Here is a 25,426-nt window from a genome sequence, read left to right on the forward strand (position 1 = left end):
TCAACTAGACGTGGGTAATGGAGGCTCTTTTCTTTTTTCCTGGTGGGTGGGTGCTTTATTTCAACGTCCAACGTCCAGACTCCACCAGCTGTGACTACAATGCAGCTTGGTGGATATTGCATCTTGCAAAATACTATACAGTCTTTATCTCTACACTCTATATAAAATCTAACAAGCGATATTCTTTGGGTTACTGTAGTTATCGAGTGATGTTCTCTTCACGCGGGCTACCAAACATAATAACAAGGCAATGGCATCAGATGGTGGACTCGCTCCGTCTGATCTAGTGCTTCTACATTTCGTCATGTTCTCGTCCTCGAGACGCGTTGTTTTCTTGCTATTGACTTACACGTCTGTACGCGTGATGTTATTTCAAAAAGCGAGGCCAAGCAGTAGGAAGAGGGACAATCAGTGAGCCAGTGCCCGTAGCAATATCAGTAGACGCCCCCGTTCTGTCCTGGAACTCAAGTATTCCCCTGTAGAAATTGCACAATAATGGATAAAGTCCTGCACATACCCATCTTCTATTAGCGGAGGCCCTTCTACCAGTTTTTTCTAATTCACTAGGTCCGTTTGTTGTTGTGATCTCTTGGTCTGTCTGCTCCACCCACCTTTTCTCCCTCTACACTCCCCTCCTCCTCCACTGCCTTTTCCTTTTGCATAACAACAACACTAGAAAATTATCATCACGCAGAAACACGATTTTTACAATCATTATCATCGTCTCTATCATCTTGATCATTCTCTTAATCACGAGCATCTTTCCTTCATCCCCTATCCCCTATCGTCATCCCGCATCCCCTACGCTGCAGCAGCTCATCACAGCTCGCATCGAGGCGTATCACCCTTCCCTATTTCTTGCAAAGACACTGTATCACTGCATCTTCTTGTTTCCCTGAATCACAAACCCTACCCTTCACACTCCCCTATTTCTATTGCCGCGGTGTCGCGTGCCCCGTTGGCAAGATGGCACCCCCAAGCCCCCCCAAGAATCCTGTTCGCCGTCCTCCCGGTCGGTCTCTAACTCGAGATACGTCCCAATCCTCTGTTGCACCTCAGAGTGTAGCATACCAGCCTTGTCCTCCATCCGCTTTTACACTCCCTGACGCACCTCAGCGTCCTACAGAGCCTCAGAGTGTACAACAGCCTCACCCTACCACTGATTTCCAGTCCTTCGCTACCGGCGAATTTTCCTTTGGTGATTACTACTCATTCGACACTGCATTTGACTACACGGGCGATCTTGAGAGCGCAAACCTAGATCTTACCCAGCCTTTCCCTGCTTTAGGCTTTCCCTCTACAGTTCATCCTGCAGTTGACACTACACCTATTGATCCCCAGCTATCTTCGGGTGGCCACCAAACCTCAATTTCAACTCAGATTACACCTGCTCAAACCCAGGCCAGTCCTACAACCAACCCCGCGATCTCTTCTACATCGCAGGTCCCTGCCCAAGAGCAATCTCAGCCCACAGTTGAAGAGCGAGTCTTGACTCTGCCTTCTACCACTGCTCAGACCCCAAGCCAAGCTGCTCCTCCAGCTGAGTCTACTTCCGTGCCTACTTCTGTACCCGAGGGTCCCTCGGAGCAACCTCCTCCAGCGACTGGCAAGCGTGTGCAGAAGGCACAGCCAAAGAAGTCTCGCAAGAGAAACGTCGATCAAGTTGACGTTCAGTCTTCTGCTGGACCTGCTGTCAAAAAGAGAGCCACTGACAAGTCCAAAGAGGCGTCTAAAGATCAGGCCCAGGAGCAACCTAAGGGACAGACAAAGAATCCGCTCAAGAGAAAAGCCGATCAAGTCGACGGTCAATCTGCCACAGGACCAGCTGCCAAAAATAAAGCTGCTGGAACGCCAGAGAAGCAGTCAGTGGAACAGACCTTGGCAGCTCTTTCGGACGCCCAAGTCCCTCAAGTTATCAGCAGGTTGAAGCAGAACAGACAGAGCCGACGGTCGCGGTGGACACAGGCCGTTGCCGATACGGTGGAACACAATCAAGCAGAGGCAGAAGCACTGATAGACAACTTCAAACCAATCGAGCCTCAACCAGCTACCCCAGTTGTTGACCTGACTGGCGAGGGTCCCGCTGAAAATCAACTTGCCGAAAAGCAACCCGCTAGAGATCAATCTACCGGAGAGCAATCTGCCATGGATCGACCTACCATGGACCAACCTACCATGGACCAACCTACCATGAACCAACCTACCATGAACCAACCTCAAAACATACCTGCCCAGATCCAAGATCCTGCTATCAGACCTCCAGGCTACTATGCTGACAAGGACGTTCGACGTAAGATCAAGGTTGGCGGCGTTACTCTTTCACGCGCGGGCTTAGGACTTCCCCATTTCCTTAATAGAGATCAGATTCATTGTCGAATTTCTTTCATCGACGAAGAAATTCAGAATCAGAAAGGCAAAGCCCCTATTTTGCCCCCATCCGAGCTTGCTCAACCTGATCCAAAGCCTTTCACCCCAAAGGCGTATAATGTACCTGTCAGCATCAAGGATCCTCGTGTTCGCCACTTTTTCGACAAGAAAAATCATGACCTCTGCACCAAGAACAAGAAAATTGATCTCGATAGGAATAATCAAGCGGCTAAGGGCACGCGGTCCCGTCGTGAAGAGGCTCTTGACAAGCATCGCGAACTTGCTAACGAGATGGCTATTGAATTGAACTGGTGGCGTATCAAGGCCATTTCTCTCGGAGCCCACTTCAGAGAATGGGACCATGTCCCCGAAACTGTCAAGAGAAACATGGCAAAAGAGATGACAGAGAGAGTGGAGAAGCTGGAAGCAGCCGCCGCAAAGGAGGCAAAGAAGCAAAGATCGACCATTCACTCCGCTCGAACCAAGGAGAACGCAGTAAGTCAGAAGTCTTTTTAAACCAACTCAACGAATAAGAATCATTATTAACATCTTGTCTTTAGCGACTGTCAAAGGAGGATGAAGCCCGAAAGAAGAAGGAGATCTTGGAAGTCGCTGCCGCTTATGCTGCTGGAGACCATGCTCTGATCGAGAAAATGGCTGATCCGAACTACCAAGCACTGCTCCCCAAATCTTCATCTGCCGCCGCGGGCCGCAACACTACTGCCAACGGTCAGAACTCTAACCGCAAGAAGAGAGCCACTGTTGCTGATCAAGACACCGAGACCAGCACCGCCGCCGATGTAACTGCGGCTGTTACTACTGAAGACGTTGCAGAGACTACCAACAATACTGGTCTTACCAATACCATTGCTCCTGACACCATGGCTTCCGATACCATGGACTTTGGCAGTATGGAATTTGGTAGCATGGAGTTTGACAACATACCCCCTGCCGATAACGCAACCTCTTACAGCATGCCTTCTGGTGACATGCCTCCTGGCTCTATCTCTCCTTACGCCATGCCTCCTGGCAACACAATTCGCTTTGACAACGGTGCTCATGTCAACACCAGCATTGCTCCTGCTCAGTTCAACATGACTTCTGCGCCAATTTACGGCGGTCCCAGCGTTGAGATCCAGACCTACCCTAACACCCAGAACAATGCTTTCGGAAACGCCCAGACTCAGCAACAGCAGTCTTCGGACTTTCCTCAGGGAACCAACAACGGCCATGAACTTAGACGACAACCTTCTAATGTCACGATGTTTGATGCTGAGCATGAGGCGATGCAGCCACTAGACCCTAACATGGGGACCATGATGGACGAAACCTCCCCCTATTGGGAGGTGACAAACGCTCCCAGCTCTAGCACACTTACTTCAAACGTGGATAGCTTTCAAGGTCCCATGGGAGATGTCAGCACCCTCCCACCTAACACGATGAGCCACAGCGTACATGGTCCTACGGGAAGTCCTCATATGCTCCTACCTAATATCTGCCAGAACTCGGACAATCTTGCGAACGGCGTGTCTTGGTACAGTGAACCCGAAGCTCTTGTCAATGCATTCCTTCCCAGCCTTCAGAAGGACCAGGACCAGAAAGAGTCTACTACCAACGACAAGGGGAGCACCGATCAAGTTGGCGCCAATGCCAACACCTCCGCATACCCTGATCCTGCCGAGGAAAGCTACATGTCTCGATACCTCAACCTGTCCCCATAATTGGGGTTTGACATATATGCACACATTGGGATTTTCTAAGCATCCACACATCATTGCCACGACATCGTGACCAGATGAATGGATCAATTTCACTTATTTTTTGCTGTATGATCGCCATCTCGAAAGTTGTTTGCTTGATTTTACTGCTCTTCTTTGAACTCTTGTCTTTTCTCTGCATGTTTATCAAGCTTTCGATTAACACCACGAAACTTTCAACTTACTATGCATTACGGTTGACAATACCGCCCGAGAGTCTCATTCTCATCAAAACACATATCAAGTATCCTTCAACCACATCAGCATTTCTTCTGCATTCATATCGGCGTTACGGACCTTACATGATCGGTATCAAAACAGATACCTGCCGCAAAGGCCAAGCGCGAATTGATTTTCTAACACACGGAAAAAGGCGTTCAGGAAGACCTTGCATCGACAACGGCATCGGCACGAATGTTTTATGCGAGACATGAAGGAAATGATTTTACCAGCACTGCGCTCGGCGTTCAGGATGGTATACCCTCCTCCGGAAGGAGAAATGTTTGCCACAAAGGCCCGAAGGGAATTGACCTGCTACGGAAAAGCGGTCGGCGTTCAGGATGAAACTATTTGCGGTCTCAGGGTAGACTTTTGCAAAAGGTTCAAGGGGATTGAATTGCACATTGAGGATTGTATTGCCTCTGGAAACCCCAAAAGGAAATGGGGTCTGTATAGAATCTTGTAACAGTATCAGAAGTCTGGAAAGGAGCAGCTTAGATATTCATAGAGACACTGGTAACCTTCACAGACATAGAAATACTAGACATAAAAACCATCCGTCTCTCTTCTGCTATTTTGACTAAGTGTAAATGAACTCCGACTCTGATCCGTCGCCTTATGGGTATAACCAACTCAACATTTCTCATTCCAACATAATCAAACGTACTTTCTTTGGTGGTTTACTAAGCAGTGATCGTAGTTTCAGGCTTAGGTTCAGCTGTCTCTGGATCATTCGTGGGCTGCTGCATGAAGGTTGAGCCTGTAGGATCAGCCAGGCAAGCTTTGACGAAGAAGACTGTGGTGACAATGGTGAGGATCCTGAGCGTTACCATTAGCAATTGTCATGCTTTTGAAGAGTCCCGCTTACCATGTAGCAGCTCCAAGAGCAACAGCAGCGGCCATCGAACCGCCCCATGCATCAAGCTCCCTCACACGGCCAATGTAGTAGCTATTATACAAATGGTAGAAATCAGCTGTCCACGAAGCAGCCCATGTCCAAGCGGCCAGCCACAAGATGGATGATATGACAAGGGTGGCGAAGAAGATAGAACGGATATACAGTTGAGGGGCAAAGAATTCGGCAGCAAGCATGCATCCTAGAACGATCCAGGTGAAGATTGCCTAAGCAGTGAGTGGAATGTCTCGTGGAATATTAGCAAGGGGAAAGACACTTACACTGAAGATGATCAAGCCAGCTGGGCCATCACCACCGTAGTAACGAGCCCAGCTACTTAGGAGGGAAACGTTGTATGCTGCGGCGATGAGGGCGCCCAGAGACAGAGCGATGGTTGCACCGCGGACAATGGTTAGCCACATGGGCATCTTCGGGACGCCTTTGGCTGTGAGGCCCATACTGGGAGTCGTAGTAGCCATGCTTCTGTAAAAGTAGATGGATTTAGCACTGTAAGTATCTGAAAGGGTATGTCAGTATGTGAATACAGCAAGCTGGGTGTGATCATGAGAACACTTACTTGTAGTATGACGAATAAATCAGTCGGTTAATCTCTTTCGCCAAACTGGAGAGGGAGAGGGACGTGGTCCCTATAAGTAGAAGTTTTCTCCACTCCCTCCTCTTGTCAGGTTCTCAAAAGCAAGCATAAATCATTCGGCAGTTGCAACGCAGATGCGGTCACAGGTACAGGCACAGACAGGGCTGAAAGGGAGATGGTCTACCCTTGTTGGTGTGATAAGTTGAGCAGATGCGCCACGCACCGCTAAATCATGTACTTGCAGTTACGAATATCTCTTATTGGATTGAATTTTCAGCTATGGCCAGGGTTGTTGGGTATTAATTCCTCACAGACAGAGACACGTAGATCTTGGTCTGTACTGGCTAGAAAGTTGAGTAGTCCCTCAGCCAAGGCATACCCTAGACTTGGCAGCGCTAAGTTCAAGTCGCGGGTCAGGAATAGATGAGGAGATTGTGTTCAAGAGATTTCTTATTGAAGAGGCCAACTTATTTTTAGCATGTTTGTTTGTTCATGTGAGGGTCTCTGCATCTGTTACATCTTGGAACCATACGGCCAGCGGTTAAAGGACCAGTAATGCAAAAGTGTCTTGTGCCTTTGCCCTGCAGCTTAGACTGTGCCTGATTCACGCCCTGTCATGTTTCACTTGTGTAGATCATTACAGGGGTTTATCGTATGCTGCCATTCCCTGCACTTTTGTTTCACTGAATATCAAAGTTGAAATTGTGTACATGAATATGTCTTTATTAGCTCTCTTCGTTGCCTGTTACAATAATCAATCAAGATAGACATCAAATTGAAACAATTTAATCTAGAGTCTCTCCTTTAGCAAACCACTTAATTTTGGCGCATGAGGATGGTCTGCTATTAAAATGAAACAGGTCGACGTGTCTCTCTGCCACTGTAACTCAGCATGAAACAAATTCGGTAGAATAGCATGAATATTAAATTAGGTACTTTAAGCAAAGGTGTACCTTCTATAGGTAGACAATATTGAATCGTTAAACTGCCATCATTAATCATACTCAGCCCATTTGCTTCATGGGTAGTACCTTTACTTCCTCGCATGGACCATTCTTCCTCTCACCCAAACTTGCTTCACGTTCCGATCATCTCCGTTGAACAACCACTTGGCAATCTTCTCCTCCCAAGTCTCCCACCCAAAGATGTTGACGTTGCCATCCTCCTCTGCGATTCCATCCATATCAACACCTCCGAGTCGAATCAACTGCGCATCCCATTCCATCCCTTCTTCAAACCCACCGATTCTATCTTCAAGCCCGACCACTTGTGCTCCACCGCGAGTCGCAAGGTACAAGACCTCCTCCACTGTCAACTTGTTTCGTTCCTTGTCTGCTTGTAGTCCCATGGCGATATGTCGACTGACGAGAGCTGCTTGTCGTGCCGCTTCGAGAACAGAAGGGCTGTAGCCACCGCTCATATCCGTGCCGAGACCAACAGTGATGCCCTGATCCCAAAGCCAGCGCACTCGAGCGGATCCACTGGTTAGAGAGCTGTTACTGCATGGACAATGCGAGATTTTGCTTCCTCGCTTTGCTATTAACTTGGCCTCTTCATCGGTCAAATGCACAGCATGTGCTAGAATCGTCCGGGAAGTCAACAGGCCGCATTCGTCGTAAAGTTGCGTATATGACTCTGACTCTGGAAACAACTCCGCAACCAGTTCAATCTCCCCTTCGTTCTCGGAGACATGTGTCTGCACAGGAAGGTCTAGCTCTTTCTGGATCTTTGCCAGCCCCTTCATCGACTCGCTCGAGCAAGTCGGTGCAAAGCGCGGCGTCAACACGGGCGAAACCAGCTTGAACCCTGGGTCGATCTTTTGCACATGTTGAATCGTCTGTCTCGTCTTCTCCAGACCTTCTTGGGCGCTCTCATCACGGTAGTAGCTGGGACACATGTCCGGGTTATCCATGCACACGCGGCCTACAAGAGCTCTTTGTCCGATTTCCAGACAAAGATCAGCAAGGAGGTTTGTCGCCGCTACGTCGATTGTCGCATAGTAAGCTGCCGTCGTTGTTCCGTGAGATAGTGTTCGTCGCACACATGAGCCATATACTCGGCGCGCCTTGTTCAAGTCTTTGAGGCTGGACTCGAGGGGAAACGTGTACTTTTCTAGCCAGTCCAGAAGTGTTGTTTTTCCAAATATTCCCACATTTGGGTACTGAGATGCATGAACATGGGAGTCTAAGGTTTGTTAGTGTGTGCTTTGTACGCTCTCTATGGGTAGGGTACTCACCGACAAACCCAGGGAAGAAGAACTCGCCAGTTTTAGCGATATGAACATCTACTTCACTCAGTTCCCAGCCCAGTAGTTCATCAAGCCTCTGTGCAAGCTGATCTCGGTCGCAACCTTTAGTGTCAACTTTGACAATCTTGCCCTCTCCATCAACACAGACAAGGGTATCATGATGGTAGTTGAGTTCTTTCGGGTTTTTGCTCGAAACAAAAGTTCCGAAAAAGACCTGCTTCTTCGAGTTTGCCATACTTGAAGATCCTGTATTTTGATCTCTTAAGAGGAGCATGATTGTGTCGATGAGTGATAGATGAATAGATAAATGAAAAGAGAGAGAGAGAGAGAGAGAGAGAGAGAGAGCGGGATGATGTAATACCTCAAAGCGTCGAGCCAAGAGAACAAACAAAGGGTCAAGAAGAAAGAAGCGAGAGCCAAAAAGCACAAACCTCTTTTCTAACCTTGGTATTCCAGGCTTATATATATATTAATCAACACGTAAACTTGACTTAGATCTGTTGACCGATATATCTATCTCCTTGTTAGCGACCAAAACGGACTTTGGCTCCGTGATAGGCCACCTCCACCTCTTGTCCGTCGCCGGCTGTCGCCGGCAGCCGAACCAATTCATTGGCATGCAAACGGAAGTCAGTGGAGACAAAAGGTACCTTCATTGCCGAGGCATCGTCAGCTGAAACCCAAGTACCTCTTGTCCGGTCGTTAATTATTCCCATCATCAGTTTCGGTCGTGTCACGGAACAAGTATCCCAAAGGTCACACAAGTATAGGCAAGGCGATCAATCAAAGATGAAAGTAAATAAATTTCATCAAACATTCAAGATTGTCTATCAGCGAGTAAAACAAGTAAACTAACGCCCCTCTAGCTAAAGATAACACGATACATCGTAATATACTCATCCCAAATAACAGTCCGAACCGAGGTTCTGTAGACTTCTCTTCATAATCATCCATCTCTAAGCTTGTCTTCCGTCATAATATGTCTTTGCATGATTCCCCTCCTCGTTTTAATTATATTCCTCTTCTCTTGTTTTTATTCTTTATTTGTTTTTGTTTTTATCTCTGTAACGGCTTAAGCAGCACGGCCAGATCCTTCGTATTCGCCGCTGGAGCTTTCGCTACCCTCAACACCGTTGGCAGCAACCTCGTCCTGGTTGTACTTGTCCCAGTTGGCCAAAACGGCACCGATCTTGGGCGAGTTGGTCAGCTTGTAAACATCCTCAAAGTACTCCTTGGTGAGCGCAAAAGGCTTGGCTGTCACGTTGGGAATGTACTTTCCAACCAGCTTAGAAGGATCAATAGAAGTCTTGTTGATCTTCTTGAGCAAGAAGGAACGGAAAGGCTTGACACCAGATCGGAGGAAGGTTGAGTGGAAGGGCACATCGATACCTCGGAGAGGGATGGTAGCGAAGCCACGCTCCAACTCGAGGGGTGTAGGCTTGGCCAGGGTCTTCTCAGCACAGCCGCGAATAATCTCGCGGAGGTGTCCCTTGACCTCCTCAATGTTGTCCTTGACCTCCTCAATGTCGATCTTCTGGATCTTGATGAAGTTGGTTACACCAGCAAGAGTGTCGAGCGCACGGAGGTCACCAGCGCAGACGTACTGCTGGTTGGCAATGTTGTAGTTGACAATTTCGAGAAGCCAGCCGGTCTCCTCAGCAATGTTGTCGACAACGAACTGGAGAGCAGCTTCATTGAAGGTCTTGCTGATGCGGCTGGGGTTGACAGCGCACATGGAGTAGTTGGATCGGCCAGCGGCATCACGTTCGACGGCAACCTGCATGGTGAGGCCACGGTAGAACACAACTGACACCAAGCTCTCGATGGGCATGACCTCAGCAAGAGCAGCCAGGGCCGAGTATTCACCGAGCGAGTGACCGGCAAATGTGCTGTTGTTGGGCACAAGTCCCTTGGCCTTCATATCCTCGAAGCTGGCCTTCTCCATGAGGGTAAGGGCAGGCTGAGTGAACTGGGTGGCCGAGAGAAGACCAGTGGGGGATCGGTAGGTGTACGAGGTGGTGGTCTCGTCGATCTCCTTGAAGATCTTCTCAGACTTGATGCTGCCGTCGGCGGCGACGGTCTCGAAAGTCATGGCGATGTAGTTCTGGCGGATAGCCTTACCACGGGGGCCACCAAAGTGGATGGTAAGCTCCTTGGGGTTGTTCTTGACGATGTTGGTGATGGAGAAACCTGCAATAGATTAGTAAATGTAATACGGATGATGATGTGAATATAACTTACCATAAGCGTCGAGAAGGTACTTGTCGGCGCGGTCCCAGACCTCCTTGGCAACAGGGCTGCTGGCGTACAGCTCCATACCCATGCCCTGCTCCTGAGAACCTTGACCAGTGAAGACATAGGCGGTAGCGGGCTGCTCAACCTCGGCCTCACCCTCGAGGACCTTGTCCTCTGTCTCCTTGTTTCGGACCTCGACCTTGATGATCTTGCGACCAGAGACCATGCCAGAGTGCTGGAGCTTGACCTCAAGATCATCGTTTGGCAGGACCATACCGACCAGCGAGGCGTGGAAGCTTCGAACACGTCCAATGTTGTTCTCGGCAGCCCAGGTCTCGATGAGGCTTCGGACGGAAGCACTGGAGTACATGCCGTGGGTAATCGTACCGGGAAGGTTGGCGTAGCTGGAGAAGACACGAGAAACGTGAATAGGGTTGTAGTCGCCAGACACGCGAGCGTAGTTCTCGTTGGAAGCAGGAGCTCGGAGGGCGAGAGGGGACCTTCCACTGAGAGGGATGGCGTTCTCGAAGTTGATGGGCTGGTCGATAGGCTGACCGTTACGCTCGAGGTAGTCAATGACAGGGTTGCCGTGGGACTCTCCGGTCTCGTAGTCAACGCTACCAACCTGGATGATCTCCTTAGTGGGGAGCTCAAGAAGGACCTGGCCTCGGGTCTCGATGCTGCTGAAGACAGTCTTGTTCTTGTAGCGAACCAAGCTCTGGAGGCGGAAAGTCAGAGTCTGACCGAGCAACTCAATGTTCTGAGGAAGCTCGTCAACGGAGAACCAGTCCTTGGATCGAAGGATAGCGACATCGCGGGTGGTGGCAAGGTGAATCTGGATGGGGGTCTCGACCTTTCGCTGGAAAGTGTTCTCATAGTCGGTGTAAGTACCGCGGTACAAGAACTGAGAGGTGACCTCCATAACAGGCTTGCCATCACGGACGAGAGTACCACAGACCTCAACCATCTTACCGGGCTCTTGGTTAATGACGGCGTTGATCTGAGCAGTGGTAGAGACCTCGTCGCCCTTCTTGAGAGGCTCAGCACCAGGGATCATGCGGAACTGGTTAGACAAGTGGACGAGCTTCAGAAGATCACCGTCGATGGTGCGAGGGAAGATGGGCTTGGTAATAGCCTTCCAGCCAATGACGATGGCAAAGTCCATGGGAGCGTAGACAGTCTTGCCAGGTCGGTCAACGAAAGCCTCGCCAGTGTTGCCTACAGCATGGACGAAGTCGTTGATAGCCTCACCAGTGATGGTGGTCTTACCACCGTCGAACTTGGCAGTGACATCAGCATCCAAGTCAAGGGGCTCCTCGCCGAACCATGCCTTCCAGTAGAACTCCTTGATGCGGTCGTTGCGACCCTCCATAACCTCACGGATAGGAGAGTAACCAGCCTCAGGGTGGTAGGTGAACTCCAAAGGAAGAGCAGCAGGCTTTCCGAGAGCAGTGGTCTCCTTGATCATGTTAACCTGGATCTTGTTCTCGCCGACAAGCTTAACCTCGATCACATCAATGTACTGGTTGTGGCGGGGCTGCTCGCGGACAACAATGGTTGTCTTGGAAGGATCGTTGGGGTAAGAGATCTCAACGAACAGACCACGAGAAGGAGCAAAGATGCGTCGGATGGGGTTGGTCTGGAACTTCTGGCCCTGAGCAACAACATCAGCCATGAGCAGAGCATGGCGCCAGTTGCGGTTGGGACCGGCAAGGAGAGACAACCAAGAGTCAAGCTCAGGGAGGGTGGCGGCAGCAGATGACGACAGGCGGTAGGTGTTCTTGTAAGTGTCGTAGCTGACAGTCAGGCCCTCAACATCGAGAGGAATCTCGGGGTCGACAAGCTTGCCACCAAAGTACTCGATGTAGGGGATGGCGGCCTTGTTGTCGTTGTACAGATCTCTGGCGAGGTACTTGACATGAGTCTCGTGGATGTCATCGAGAATTGACTTGATAGGTTGGTCAATCTCAGTAGAGAACTTGGCAGCAGCAGGTCCCTGAAGAATGCAAGTACGGCCAACGTCCTGGTCAACAACAGCATCCAGATCTTCAGATTGCCACAGGGAGTCCTTCTTGAAGTAGAACTCGAAGTTGTCGTCGAAGACAGGAATGAAAGTGACAGGCTTCTGAGTGCGTCGCATGCACATTATAAGGAAGTGCTGAACATCCTGAGCGTTGATGATCTGAGTCTCGGCATCGGGGTAGGCGGCGAGAACGCGATCAATAACCTCGAAAGGATCGCTGAGCTCGGAGTAGCTCTGGAGAAGAGAGGCCTGACCAGGGGTAGCGGTCAGACGCTCCTCGAGGCGGTGGATGTAGTCACCGACAAGAACAGTGTAAGAGCGGTCGATCCAACGAGACTGGTGCTTGACGTAGAGGAGTTCGACGAGACGTCGCAGAACCTCGGCATAGGTCATGTCATCAAGGTCGACAGCCTTACCCTCCTTGTTGCGTCCGAACCAGACCTTCTGGTAATCGTCGTTGAGCTTCTTGATGTAGTAGTCCTTGTTCTTCTTGAGCTCAGCAACGCGTTTCTCCTTGGGAAGACTAAAGATCTTCTGGTCCATCTCGGACCAGAAACGAACTCCACGGGTAGCGAGCTTGTGGATAGGCTCGCCCATCTCGGATCGGACAGTAAGAACACCACCAGCAGGTCCCTTGTAGGTCTGCTCCCACTCACTGTCCTCAAGACCAGGAGCAGCAACGATAGCCTCCTTGACGGCCTTGCTGGTGTGAGCCTCCTTGGCAACCATCATGCGGCTACCGAACAAGCAACCATCGAAGGGCATGGGAGGGTAGCCGTACTTCTTGGACCAGTCGCCAGTGATGTAGGGGTAGGTGTCATCGGCGCCACCGAAACCACTACCAGCAACGAGAATGATGTTCTCTTGTCGTCGGATACGACCATACATCTGGAGAATAGGGTGGTGGAAATCCTCGAAAGAGTGGTGGCCACCACCACGACCTCCAGTCCACTGAAGCATAACAGGGAAGTGAGGGTTAGCCTTGGCGATGTTGATGACGGACTGGATAGCGTCGAGAGAACCGGGCTTAAAGCTGATGTGCTTGAGGCCAAGGGTCTCAATGTACTCCTGTGCAACCTCGAGAGAAGGAACACCAGCACCGATTGTGAGACCCTCAATAGGAACACCCTCGGATCGGAGCTTCTGGATCAAGGGAATTTGCCAGGCCATCGCACGAGGGTTGACGTAGATCAGGTTAATTGAGATACCACGACCGGCGGGAATAGCCTTCTCGATCTTGCTGACAGCGTCGGTCATCGTGGGGCCAGCGAAGTAACCACCACCACCAAGCTCGATGTGGTATCCAGCGTTCATGGTGGCGGCGACAAAGTCCCAAGGAACAGTGCAGGGTGTCATACCGGCAACGAGGACTGGGGGAAGACCGAGAAGACGACTCATCTTGGTGTCGAGGTAGGTTCGGCCGCTCTTGTTGGTGACGAGCTTGGGACCGAACTCCTTGACCCAATCGATAGCGTACTTGACGGCGTTCTCCTCATCACGGTCGAACAGCTCAGCCTTGTAACCAAGGTCGTTCATACCTCCATCGACGGTACCAGCCAAGATGACACGGACACCAGTGCCCTCCTTGTTTCGGCTGGTCAAAACACCGAGTCCAGAAACACCACCAGGACCAAAGTCCAGAATGTGAGTGGCATCAGGGAAGACTGTGGCCTTCTCCCAGTTGACAGGGTCGCGGGTGATCAAGCGAACCAGAGCAGGGATGATGTTACCCTTGACCTCCTCTCGAAGATCCTTGCCAGTGTTGGTATCGAAGACAGCAATGCCGAGATCGCTAGAGTCGATGTTGATATCCTTCAGATCCTCGTCGATCATGGCAGTGGCCTCGGAGAGGTACTTGCTGTGGAAAGGAGCCGTAATGGGCAGGAATCGGTTGGCGAAGCGAACCTTTCGCTCAGTGTAAGGGATTCGGTTCTGATCCAGGCCAACGGGGGCCTTGACTTTTCGCAGCTGGGTGTTAAGACCGTAGAGAGAGGTGGGAGGTCCTGTCACAACCAGGTTTCGGGGGCTGTTAATGAGGGAGATGCTGATGTGACGGTCCTCAGGAAGGTACTGGTTGGTAGCATCAATATGCTTCTGAACCTCAGCCTGAGGAAGATCTCGGATGCTAAGCATAGGAGTGGGTGAACCCTCTCCGTGCTCCGAGGACTCGCGAAGCATAGTGGGAGTCATTGAAGTAGTGGGGAAGGCCTGCTGGCTTCGTGTTCCGATCCAGAAAAGCATGGTCAGAACTGAGCTGCTGATATCTTGCCATGAGTCCCAGGAGTCGGCAGCAGCAGTGGCGGCGGCCATGACAATACCTTGAGAGTGACCGGTGGAACCAGTGATTCTCTCTCGCAGCATGCCAGGGTGCACACCAAGGACCTTACATGTCACCTCGTAGTGGGCAAGCTGAACGAGACCAATAAGAGGGAAACTGACAGGTGCCGAAATCAGGTAGTCGACATCAGGAGTCGAATCCTCGTGGTGAAGCCAGTTCATGATGTCCAAACCCTTAGGGAACATCTTCTCGGCCTTGGGGTCTTTGGAGAGAGTCTGGAGGAGCTCGGCTGATCGGGTGATGAGATCACCAACGAAGCTCGAGTATGTCTTGAAGATTTCTCGCAACTCTTCGAAGTACTCCTCAATGTTACCCTGACCGCCAAAAATTGTGTAGATTTCGGCGTCGCCATCCTCAGCAGCTCGGAAGAGGGCTGAGGCATGGGGCTTGATCGGTCGGTTGCAGACAGAGCGAGCGGTGTAGTAGCTGCGGATGAAGTCCAACTTCTTGGACTCAATGCCGGGCAGGTTGGCGGCAATGGCGTGGGCTTCGTTACCACGGAGGAAATTGCGCTCAAACTCGTTAAGGACGAGCTTCAAAACCTCCTCGTAGGAGCCAGCATCGTCATCCTCACCCTCATCAACCTCGTGAGCGATGAGATCAAGGTATCTGGCAACCAGGTCGGGAACTGATGATGGCTCGTCATCCTGGGCAAGCTCGTCGGTGGCTTCGGGTAGCGTGGCGACAAACTTGTCTTTCAACTGAGAGGCGTGGAAGTGAAGGTTGGTGGGGATGAGGAAGGAAGTCTCGAGAGAGCCGTGGGAGAGAGTCAACGGTCGAAGAGAAGCGCTGGATCTGGGGGTGGAAATGCCCGTCTGGGCTCCTTGACCGGCGCCGTACATGATGAGTGAAGGGGTATCGAAGAAAATCTGAAGTGGCAAGTAAAAGCCAGAGGTTAGTCTTTGCAATTGACGATTCAACCACTTTCTGGGTGCCAATGGTTCACAAACCTATGAATTCAAGTCGTAACAACAGAAACGAAGTCTGATGTTTTCCCCGAGGACGCTGGTGAGAAGAAACCGACTGTCCTTGTTTGCGTAGAGGCTGGCTGGTCCCCTGATAGGTGGGAGGGGGTAGAAATTAGTAGAGAATAGCTTTAGAGTCGGTGGAGCGCAACACGGCACAAGACAAGACAACACCAGCCAGGCGCAAAGGGGAGGAAGAAGAAATGAGGATGATGATGAAAGAGGAGGATGAAGATGGATAATCTCAAGGAGGGAAAGAGGTCTAAGAGGGATTCAGAAATTGGTCCCGACCACGGTATAAGTCAAAGATGAGAAAAATCGAGCTTGTACCGGAATGCCGCCTCTACAGACTGTAGGCAAGCGAGGGTGTGGTTGAAGCAGCTGGAGTCTTGGAGGGGCCGCCTCAGCGAACTGGAGTAGCAGGCCAAAAATTCAGTTCTGTTGGGGATATGGAGGGGTACGTATCCTGGCATCTTTTTTCCTACCACCACTGTACCAACAGGCGGGCAGCTTTTTTGCTTTCCCCTCCACAATCCGGGCTATCTTATTAGTGCAAAGCTCAATGGATGGACTTCGAGGAAGAAGAAACGAATCCACCTCCCGCCGTTGTGAGACCATGAGAGAGCCATTCCATTGGCATACCGCATTGGAGGCTCGCTTGATCCGCTGGGACCCCACGACATTAGACACCCCTTGCTGCATGATGCTCTTTACCAAAGAGGGACAAGGGGACCATCATTAGCAGGGGTTGGGTTGAGAGGAAGGTCAACGAAGGGGAAGGGTCCTCTCCAAAGTACCGGTACCTCGACGCCATACTACACCGTTCTGAACAAGAATGCTGCCATCGCTTAAACCTCAAACTGTATTACCGGAAGACTTCGGACGTAGGTGGTTGCAATGGGATCTCAGCCACTGTTCTTCAAGGGCTCTGGAGGGCTGGAACAATATACTTGAAGTCACCGTGGGTCATTCTGCTGGCTTAGGGTGCCTGTGAGGCTGCTGGTTTTTGATGAGATGTCGATTCGTCCGTTTCGGAACACGCGATTCCTCCCACAGACCAATAGTTTGCTCTCGTCGTTTTGGTTTGGATCCAGATATGGGTTGGGTCTGTTTTGTTGCCACAAGCTTTTTGTAGGTTGCATTCAACTCAATTCAATCCTTCTCAGTAAGTCCCTATCTATCCCCGACATATTTACCATCAGCCATCGCATGATAACGTCGTCATCATAATCCCTCAGCAATTCTGAATTGACAGTCTTCTGCAAGACATCTCGTCATACGTTTTTGAATCTCTTTCTGCTTGAATAGTTCGGCAATTCGGTTAAGTCAAGGTTTCATCGTGGCACTTCTTCGCCCTTCTCCCGGGTAGATGGCGAGCCTCAATCTCTACTAGCGGTATTGACCGAAATTTTTACCTTCACGGTGACCATTGAGAACTGATAGAATCCTTCCATGACTAGCGAAGTGGCAAGCAACATTTGGCACTAGCAGCCTCGAACAATATCTTTCGATCAATTTTTAGAGATACATACAATTCTGGGTTCTGTACTCGGCGACTACTTTTCAAGCCGTTCTGATGTACTGTCAGGTGGGTTGCAAAAAACCGGTACTGATTTAGCGGTTGATAAAAATATTAGATCAGTCTCGGTGGATATATGGCCTAAGAGCGCAGTGCTATTTTCGTCTGAACTCCTGATTGTCGAGTATGGTATAAACAAATGAAGAAGTACTGTACAAGTGTTCAGCTCGGAAGTTTCGTGGGCCTCCCGTACCCCACCCCACTACCCATGAAAGACAAGCATCAACGTCCACTTTCTTTCTCATCAAACACCGTTTTCGAATTGCAACATATTCCACCTAAGCTGCCAGAGTTTCCCAGTAGTCGAGAAGACACAATAACAACCAGGAAGTGAATTGCCATCAAGTTTGCATCACCAATTGCTTCTTTCTGAACTGATCATACCATCATAAGTCTATCAATGTCATGATGAGAAAATTTATGCCCCTCTCCACCGCCTCGTCAACGCCTCACTCATGTCCCCAACTTCTCATTCCAACAATGATTCGACCCCCCACATTCTCCGTCCAGCATCGACTTCCCGAGCCCGGTGGGGTCGAGCTATAATGATCGCTTCTATCCACGTATCTTACGCGTAAAGCACTGTACATACATGGTGGTATAGTAACTGCGAAGCCCTGAGGCTGTTTCGGTGAGTTTCTTGATAAACTGAACTGACCGAACATGAGCCTCTTAAACTCTGTGATGTACCACCAAGATATCTCTCATTAATGCTATTTAATTGCGCGACCCTTATCCGTACGCGGCATGGCGTCTTGTAGATCTCGTTTCGCTTTTGCATGCACCAACGGTTGTGGCTATGCGCAGATAAGAGCCGCAAAACTAACCTCACAGCAGCTTATACAACGGCCGTTGGATTCAACCACATAACTCTAATACTCAACCATGGCTTAGACAGATAGCAAATATGGAATGACAGGTAGCTCAACACATCTACAGTTTGTAGCAATCATGAGAAGCTCGGAGTTCCGGAAACCGACGGATAAGCGAGTAAACAACATTTCACCATGAATTATTGTATGTATGTATCGGTACCTAACCGAGTTGATCATATCGGGTGGTAGTTGAGCAAGACGCGAAATTGCATTGACCAAATAGATGGCACCGCTTTTTGGCCTCCCTTGCCTACTGTCATGATCCATTTTACTGTGCCTCTACGCTTGCACCCCGTTTAGCTTATTCATAGGTGTTCTGACTGGTGAGCGAAGACCATCGACTCTGTATGTACCACAACCCTTGGACCCTTTGGATTGCTGGTGGTATGGCTTAGGTGTCGTCACCTTACTTCTTTGGTATTGACATGACGCCGAAAACCCAATCGCTGACCAGTAGATGTCAAGACCGAGCATGCAGAAGCAAGAGAGCCCGCTCGGCCGAACTATCTTTGGATAATCGATTGTAAATACTGATAACCACCAAAACAACCAAACTCACCTCATTCAAACATGTTGATGGTGCCCCAAAAGGCTGGTTTCTGGGGAAGGCGCTCCCCTGGACGCCCCTGGCTTGTGCACGCCTACACATAGACACTAAACCTAGGTAGGAATAGCTCTTCAATATGGTTGAGAAGCGGGCTGCACGCCAAGGACCCGCAGCCATGTGTAGCTCGGGGATGTTCCACCCAGGAGAAAGTACCGGATACTCAACCGTGCTACAGCGGGAGCGAGCGTACAGGGCGCCCTGACAGGGTACTCGATGTACCGAGAGCTGCCCCTACAACAAGTACTCTACAAGGTGTCAATTGCCCGCCTGGTGGAGGGGGGACAGCCCAGGAGACAACAGACCGGGGTGTGGCCTAGAGCCTCCCCCAATTTTTTTTCAATCGATGAACTTTTTGGTGGGCCGGTTGTTCAACAATCGACTCCTCCCTCGTCGTCGGCTACAGTCGTTGTTACCTATTCGTACGGGCCATCCGCACGTCTGGTTGGAATCTAGCTCCGCCTCTCCTCTAATCCTTCCCATTGTTTCTTGCTGGTAGGCAGAACGGATTTACAATCTAGGCCTTCATATTCATAGACTTTCCGGCCACTTTCTTCTGCCTCCATCATCCTCCTCCATCCTCTCCATCCTCCCCTCCTTCATCTTCTTTCCTACCTCCCCGCCAGCTGCACTCTTTAGCTTAGGAGTTTCTTGCGACGGTTCCATATTCTTTTACGTTGGGGTTAAGCGGGCCCCCGGTATAATCACCGTCAATTCGACCATCCTCTCGCACCAATTCTAGGTTGCGATTGCCAATTCGGCCTTTTTCGAGATACCCTTTCTTTCACCTCCCACGACCTAATACCGCCAAAATGCGTCCCGAAGTCGAGCAAGAGCTCGCTCATACGCTGCTCGTTGAGTTGCTCGCATACCAATTTGCTTCTCCCGTTAGATGGATTGAGACCCAGGATGTGTTCCTCGGCGAGAGGACCGCTGAGCGAGTCGTGGAAATCGGTCCTGCCGACACCCTTGGTGTCATGGCCAAGCGAACTCTGAAGTCCAAGTACGAGGCTTACGATGCCGCCAAGTCCGTTCAGCGAAATATCCTCTGCTACAACAAGGACGCCAAGGAGATCTACTACGATGTTGATCCCGTGGAAGAGGAGCCCGAGCCTGCTGCTGCTTCTTCCAGTGATGCTCCTGCCTCGGCTCCTACGGCCGGAGCTGCTGCTCCCGCCGCTGCCGCTGCTCCTGCCCCTAGCTCCGGTCCCGTTGCCCAAGTTGCCGATGAGCCTGTTCAGGCTGTTGACATCGTCCGCGCCCTCATTGCGCAAAAGCTCAAGAAGCCTCTTCTCGAGGTTCCTCTCAGCAAGGCCATTAAGGACCTTGTCGGTGGTAAGTGGGACAAGATAACCCCTCCAATTGACAAGATTTTAACGTTTGATGTTTCTAGGCAAGTCCACCCTCCAGAACGAGATCCTCGGTGATCTAGGCAAAGAATTCGGTTCAACCCCTGAGAAGCCCGAAGACACACCGCTTGATGAGCTTGGTGCCTCCATGCAGGCCACTTTCGATGGCAATCTGGGCAAGCAATCGTTGTCCTTGATCGCCCGACTTATCTCCTCAAAGATGCCTGGTGGCTTCAACATCACAGCGGCCCGAAAATACCTCGAGTCTCGATGGGGTCTTGGACCCGGCCGACAAGATGGTGCTCTGCTCCTCGCTCTCACAATGGAGCCTCCCGCCCGATTGGGCTCTGAGGGTGATGCCAAGGGCTTCTTCGACAGCGTTGCCAACAAGTATGCCACAAATGCTGGTATCAGCCTGTCTACAGCTGCCGCTGCTGGCCCCGCCGGTGGTGCTAGCGGTGGCATGATGATGGACCCTGCTGCTATTGATGCTCTTACTAAGGACCAGCGTGCTCTCTTCAAGCAACAACTCGAGCTCCTTGCCCGATACCTCAAGATCGACCTCCGAGAGGGCGAGAAGGCTCACATCAACTCTCAAAAGTCCGAAAAGGTCTTGCAAGCCCAGCTCGATCTCTGGACTGCTGAGCATGGTGACTTCTATGCTTCCGGTATCGAGCCTGTCTTCACTCCCCTCAAGGCCCGAACCTACGACTCCTCCTGGAACTGGGCTCGTCAAGACGCCCTCAGCATGTACTTTGACATCATTTTCGGTCGTCTCCAGGCCGTCGATCGTGAGATCGTCAGCCAGTGCATCCGCCTCATGAACCGTTCCAACCCTAAGCTTCTCGAGTTTATGCAGTACCACATCGACAACTGCCCCACCGAGCGAGGAGAGACTTACAAGCTTGCCAAGGAGCTTGGACAGCAGCTTATTGAGAACATCCAGGATGTTCTAAATGTCGCTCCTGTCTACAAGGACGTCGCTGTCCCTACTGGCCCTAGGACCACTGTCGATGCACGAGGTAACCTCAACTACGAGGAAGTCCCCCGTGCCAGCTGCCGCAAGCTAGAACACTATGTTCAGCAAATGGCCGAGGGTGGTAAGATCTCTGAGTACGGTAACCGTACCAAGGTTCAGAGCGATCTTTCCCGCATCTACAAACTTATCAAGCAGCAGCACAAGCTGTCCAAGACTTCTCAGCTTGAGATCAAGAGCTTGTATGGTGATGTCCTCCGATCGCTTGCCATGAACGAGAGCCAGATTCTTCCCAAGGACAACAAGGGACGAAAGGTTCTTAAGAACAGCCAAAGTAAGGGCAAGGTTGAGACCATTCCCTTCCTTCACCTCAAGAAGAAGGGTCTCCACGGCTGGGACTACAGCAAGAAGCTTACTGGCGTGTATCTGAACTGCCTGGAGGATGCTGCTAAGTCTGGTGTCACATTCCAGGACAAGCACGTTCTCATGACTGGTGCCGGTGCGGGTTCTATTGGTGCTGAGGTCCTTCAGGGTCTTGTCAGCGGTGGTGCCAAGGTCATCGTTACCACCAGCCGCTTCTCCCGTGAGGTCACGGAGTACTACCAGGCTATGTACACCCGCTACGGTTCTCGTGGCTCTCAGATTGTTGTTGTTCCCTTCAATCAAGGTAGCAAGCAAGATGTTGAGGCTTTGGTCGAGTATATCTACGACACCAAGGAGGGTCTCGGCTGGGATCTCGACTTCATTGTTCCTTTCGCTGCCATTCCCGAGAACGGCCGTGAGATTGACAACATTGACTCCAAGTCTGAGCTCGCTCACCGCATCATGCTTACCAACCTTGTTCGTCTTCTCGGATGTGTCAAGGCCCAGAAGACTGAGCGTGGCTTCGAGACCCGACCTGCTCAAGTCGTCCTGCCTCTTTCTCCCAACCACGGTACCTTTGGTAACGATGGTCTCTACTCCGAGTCCAAGCTCGGTCTTGAGACTCTCTTCAACAGATGGCACTCCGAGAGCTGGGCCAACTACCTCACCATCTGCGGTGCTGTCATTGGCTGGACCCGAGGAACTGGTCTCATGTCTGGCAACAACATTGTTGCTGAAGGCGTTGAGGCTTTCGGCGTCCGCACTTTCTCTCAACAGGAGATGGCTTTCAACCTTCTCGGTCTTATGTCCCCCACTCTGGTTGACTTGTGCCAGAACGAGCCTGTCTTTGCTGATCTCAACGGTGGTCTCCAGTTCATCCCTAACCTGAACGAGACCATGACCAAGCTTCGCAAGGATATCATGGAGACCAGCGAGGTCCGTCGTGCTGTTGCTAAGGAGAGCGCCATTGAGAACACCATTGTCAATGGTGCTGCCTCTGAGGTTCTCTACAAGAAGAAGACCATCGACCCTCGCGCCAACATCAAGTTTGACTTCCCTAAGCGCCCTGACTGGAAGACTGAGGTTGAGCCCCTCAACGACAACCTCAAGGGCATGGTCGATCTTGAGAAGGTTGTTGTTGTTACTGGTTTCGCCGAGGTTGGTCCCTGGGGTAACTCTCGTACCCGATGGGAGATGGAAGCCTACGGCGAATTCTCTCTTGAGGGTTGCGTCGAGATGGCTTGGATCATGGGTCTCATCAAGAACCACAACGGTCCTATCAAGGGCAAGCCCTACTCTGGCTGGGTTGATTCCAAGACAGGAGAGCCTGTTGACGACAAGGACGTTAAGCAAAAGTACGAGAAGTACGTTCTCGAGCACTCTGGTATCCGTCTGATCGAGCCTGAGCTGTTCGATGGCTATGACCCCAACAGGAAGCAGCTTCTCCACGAGGTTGTCATTGAGGAGGACCTCGAGCCCTTTGAGTCTTCCAAGGAGACCGCCGAGGAGTTCAAGCGTGAGCACGGTGACAAGGTCGAGGTCTTTGAGATCCCTGACAGCGGCGAGTACATCATCCGTCTCAGGAAGGGTGCCTCTCTCTGGATCCCTAAGGCCCTTCGTTTTGACCGCCTTGTTGCTGGACAGATCCCCACCGGCTGGGACCCCAAGCGATACGGTGTTCCCGACGACATCGTCTCTCAGGTCGACCCCGTTACCCTGTTCCTCCTCGTTTCCACTGCCGAAGCTCTTCTGTCTTGCGGTATCACTGATCCTTATGAGTTCTACAAGTACGTCCACGTTTCTGAGGTTGGTAACTGTGTTGGTTCCGGCATGGGTGGTGCTGCTGCTCTCCGGGACATGCACCGCACTCGCTTCCTCGACCAGCCTGTACAGAACGACATTCTCCAGGAGTCTTTCATCAACACCATGGCCGCTTGGGTTAACATGTTGTTGATGTCTTCTTCCGGACCTATCAAGACCCCCGTCGGTGCTTGTGCTACTGCTGTCGAGTCCATCGACACTGGTTACGAGACTATCATGGAGGGTAAGGCTCGCGTCTGTTTCGTTGGTGGTTTCGACGATCTCGGTGAGGAAGGCTCTTACGAGTTTGCCAACATGAAAGCCACTAGCAACACTGTCGACGAGTTTGCTCATGGCCGTACCCCCAAGGAGATGTCTCGTCCTACCACCACTACCCGAAACGGATTCATGGAGTCCCAGGGTTGTGGTATCCAAATCATCATGACTGCCAAGCTTGCCCTTGACATGGGTGTCCCCATCCACGGTATCATCGCTCTTACTACTACCGCCTCTGACAAGATTGGCCGCTCCGTTCCTGCTCCCGGACAGGGTGTTCTCACTACTGCTCGTGAGAACCCTGGCAAGTTCCCTTCGCCTCTGCTTGACATCAACTACCGCCGTCGCCAGATTGAGCGCCGCAAGAAGACCATCAAGCAGTGGCAGGAGTCTGAGCTTGAGTACGTCCATGACGAGATTGACGCCATGAAGTCCCAGGGTGCCACTTTCGACGAGAAGGAGTACGCTCAGGACCGCTTCGCTCACATTGAGAGAGAGGCTGCTCGCCAAGAGAAGGAACTCCTCCGCAGCATGGGCAACAACTTCTGGAAGAGCGATCCCAGTATCGCTCCTCTCCGTGGTGCCCTTGCCACTTGGGGTCTTACTGTTGACGATATCGGTGTCGCTTCTTTCCACGGAACCTCCACCAAGGCCAACGACAAGAACGAGTCCAACGTTATCTGCCAGCAGCTTCGCCACCTCGGCCGCAAGAAGGGTAACGCTGTTTTGGGTATCTTTCAGAAGTACCTTACCGGTCACCCCAAGGGTGCTGCAGGTGCTTGGATGATGAACGGATGTCTCCAGGTCCTCGACACTGGTCTTGTTCCTGGTAACCGCAACGCCGATAACGTTGATCCCATCATGGAGCAATATGACCTCATTGTGTACCCCAGCCGAAGCATCCAGACTGATGGTGTCAAGGCCTTCTCCGTCACCTCTTTCGGTTTCGGTCAGAAGGGTGCTCAGGCTATTGGTATTCACCCCAAGTACCTGTTTGCTACTCTCGACGAGAAGACCTACACTGAGTACTGCGCCAAGGTCGATGCCCGTCAGAAGAAGGCCTACCGCTACTTCCACGATGGCTTCATCAACAACAAGCTATTCGTTGCCAAGAACAACTCTCCTTACGCTGACGACCAGCTCAGCAAGGTTCTGCTGAACCCTGATGCCCGTGTCACTGAGGACAAGAAGTCTTCTGAGCTCAAGTATAGCCCTGACTTCATGAAGCGATCTGAGAAGGTCGTTTCTTCTACCAAGGCCAAGGAGACCGAGCAGGTCATGGAGGCACTTGCTCTCAAGGTTGCCAACAAGAACAGCCAGGTCGGCGTTGATGTTGAGGACATTTCTGCCGTTAACATTGATAATGACACCTTTGTTGAGCGAAACTTCACTGCCAACGAGATCTCGTACTGTCGCCAGGCCCCTAGCCCTCAGAGCTCTTTCGCTGGTCGCTGGAGTGCCAAGGAGGCTGTCTTCAAGTCTTTGGGTGTTGCCAGCCAAGGTGCTGGTGCCGCTATGAAGGACATTGAGATCGTCAAGGGCGAGAATGGTGCTCCCACTGTTTCTGTAAGTTGATTCCTTATTATAAAGAAAACACGATGCTAACAACATCCAGCTTCATGGCGATGCTGCCGCTGCTGCTCAAAAGGCCGGTGTCAAGGACATTACCCTGTCCATCTCACACTCTGACAGCCAGGCTATCGCCGTGGCTGTTGCCAACTTTTAGATGCATACAATAAGTAGAAGGAGGAGGGATTTGTACATGTTTGGTTTGGACTTGGTAATGGGCGTTTGATGAAGATGTATTTCGATATGATGCCTTGCGCTTTTGATGATATATGCCGGTGGCCATAGTCAATTGTACTGGGCCTATGTTGCTGATAGAACTCGATGTGAATTACATCGAGTAACGTTTTACGCATAAAATAGACAATTCCGTTAAATTTACCATAAATTATGGAA

General features: G+C 51.0%; 5 protein-coding genes across 5 annotated transcripts; 2 read left to right on the plus strand and 3 right to left on the minus strand.

The window, feature by feature from the left end:
* Positions 1–722: 722 nt before the first annotated feature.
* EDB82DRAFT_579330 (uncharacterized protein) lies at positions 723–4,088 on the plus strand (the record flags this gene model as incomplete). The annotated part of the gene is made up of 2 exons (XM_025737736.2): positions 723–2,862; positions 2,928–4,088. The coding sequence occupies exons 1-2, from the start codon at positions 967–969 to the stop codon at positions 4,086–4,088; spliced, it is 3,057 nt and encodes a 1,018-aa protein (XP_025592567.1). The 5' UTR covers positions 723–966.
* Positions 4,089–5,026: 938 nt separating this feature from the next.
* On the minus strand, positions 5,027–5,717 carry EDB82DRAFT_529376 (uncharacterized protein; the record flags this gene model as incomplete). Its single annotated transcript, XM_025737737.1, has 3 exons — positions 5,027–5,162; positions 5,212–5,465; positions 5,520–5,717. 3 exons carry the CDS (start codon positions 5,715–5,717, stop codon positions 5,027–5,029), a joined length of 588 nt encoding a protein of 195 aa, XP_025592568.1.
* An 899-nt stretch (positions 5,718–6,616) lies between these two features.
* EDB82DRAFT_513432 (uncharacterized protein) lies at positions 6,617–8,611 on the minus strand. The gene is made up of 2 exons (XM_025737738.2): positions 8,070–8,611; positions 6,617–8,017 (listed from the first exon to the last, which is right to left on the minus strand). Exons 1-2 carry the CDS (start codon positions 8,353–8,355, stop codon positions 6,867–6,869), a joined length of 1,437 nt encoding a protein of 478 aa, XP_025592569.1. The 5' UTR covers positions 8,356–8,611; the 3' UTR covers positions 6,617–6,866.
* A 275-nt stretch (positions 8,612–8,886) lies between these two features.
* On the minus strand, positions 8,887–15,796 carry EDB82DRAFT_451844 (acyl transferase domain-containing protein). Its single transcript, XM_025737739.2, has 3 exons — positions 15,628–15,796; positions 10,323–15,546; positions 8,887–10,271 (listed from the first exon to the last, which is right to left on the minus strand). The coding sequence occupies exons 2-3, from the start codon at positions 15,517–15,519 to the stop codon at positions 9,154–9,156; spliced, it is 6,315 nt and encodes a 2,104-aa protein (XP_025592570.1). The 5' UTR covers positions 15,520–15,546; positions 15,628–15,796; the 3' UTR covers positions 8,887–9,153.
* A 3,264-nt stretch (positions 15,797–19,060) lies between these two features.
* Positions 19,061–25,413, plus strand: EDB82DRAFT_467648 (uncharacterized protein). The gene is made up of 3 exons (XM_025737740.2): positions 19,061–20,035; positions 20,094–25,030; positions 25,080–25,413. Exons 1-3 carry the CDS (start codon positions 19,513–19,515, stop codon positions 25,188–25,190), a joined length of 5,571 nt encoding a protein of 1,856 aa, XP_025592571.2. The 5' UTR covers positions 19,061–19,512; the 3' UTR covers positions 25,191–25,413.
* The last annotated feature ends 13 nt before the right edge of the window (positions 25,414–25,426 follow it).

This window comes from Fusarium venenatum, assembly GCF_020744135.1.
Source record: "Fusarium venenatum strain MPI-CAGE-CH-0201 chromosome Unknown EDB82scaffold_4, whole genome shotgun sequence".
Classification (NCBI taxonomy): Eukaryota; Fungi; Ascomycota; class Sordariomycetes; order Hypocreales; family Nectriaceae; genus Fusarium; species Fusarium venenatum.

Excerpts from the sequence above, each read along its gene's own strand:
- EDB82DRAFT_513432 (XM_025737738.2), bottom strand. The coding sequence starts at position 8,355 with ATGCTCCTCTTAAGAGATCAAAATACAGGATCTTCAAGTATGGCAAAC. Across the intron at positions 8,018-8,069 it reads CTTCTTCCCTGGGTTTGTCG|ACTCCCATGTTCATGCATCT; the intron begins GTGAGTACCCTA and ends AACAAACCTTAG.
- EDB82DRAFT_451844 (XM_025737739.2), bottom strand. The coding sequence starts at position 15,519 with ATGTACGGCGCCGGTCAAGGAGCCCAGACGGGCATTTCCACCCCCAGA. Across the intron at positions 10,272-10,322 it reads GTACCTTCTCGACGCTTATG|GTTTCTCCATCACCAACATC; the intron begins GTAAGTTATATT and ends AATCTATTGCAG.
- EDB82DRAFT_467648 (XM_025737740.2), top strand. The coding sequence starts at position 19,513 with ATGCGTCCCGAAGTCGAGCAAGAGCTCGCTCATACGCTGCTCGTTGAG. Across the intron at positions 20,036-20,093 it reads CATTAAGGACCTTGTCGGTG|GCAAGTCCACCCTCCAGAAC; the intron begins GTAAGTGGGACA and ends TGATGTTTCTAG. Across the intron at positions 25,031-25,079 it reads ATGGTGCTCCCACTGTTTCT|CTTCATGGCGATGCTGCCGC; the intron begins GTAAGTTGATTC and ends AACAACATCCAG.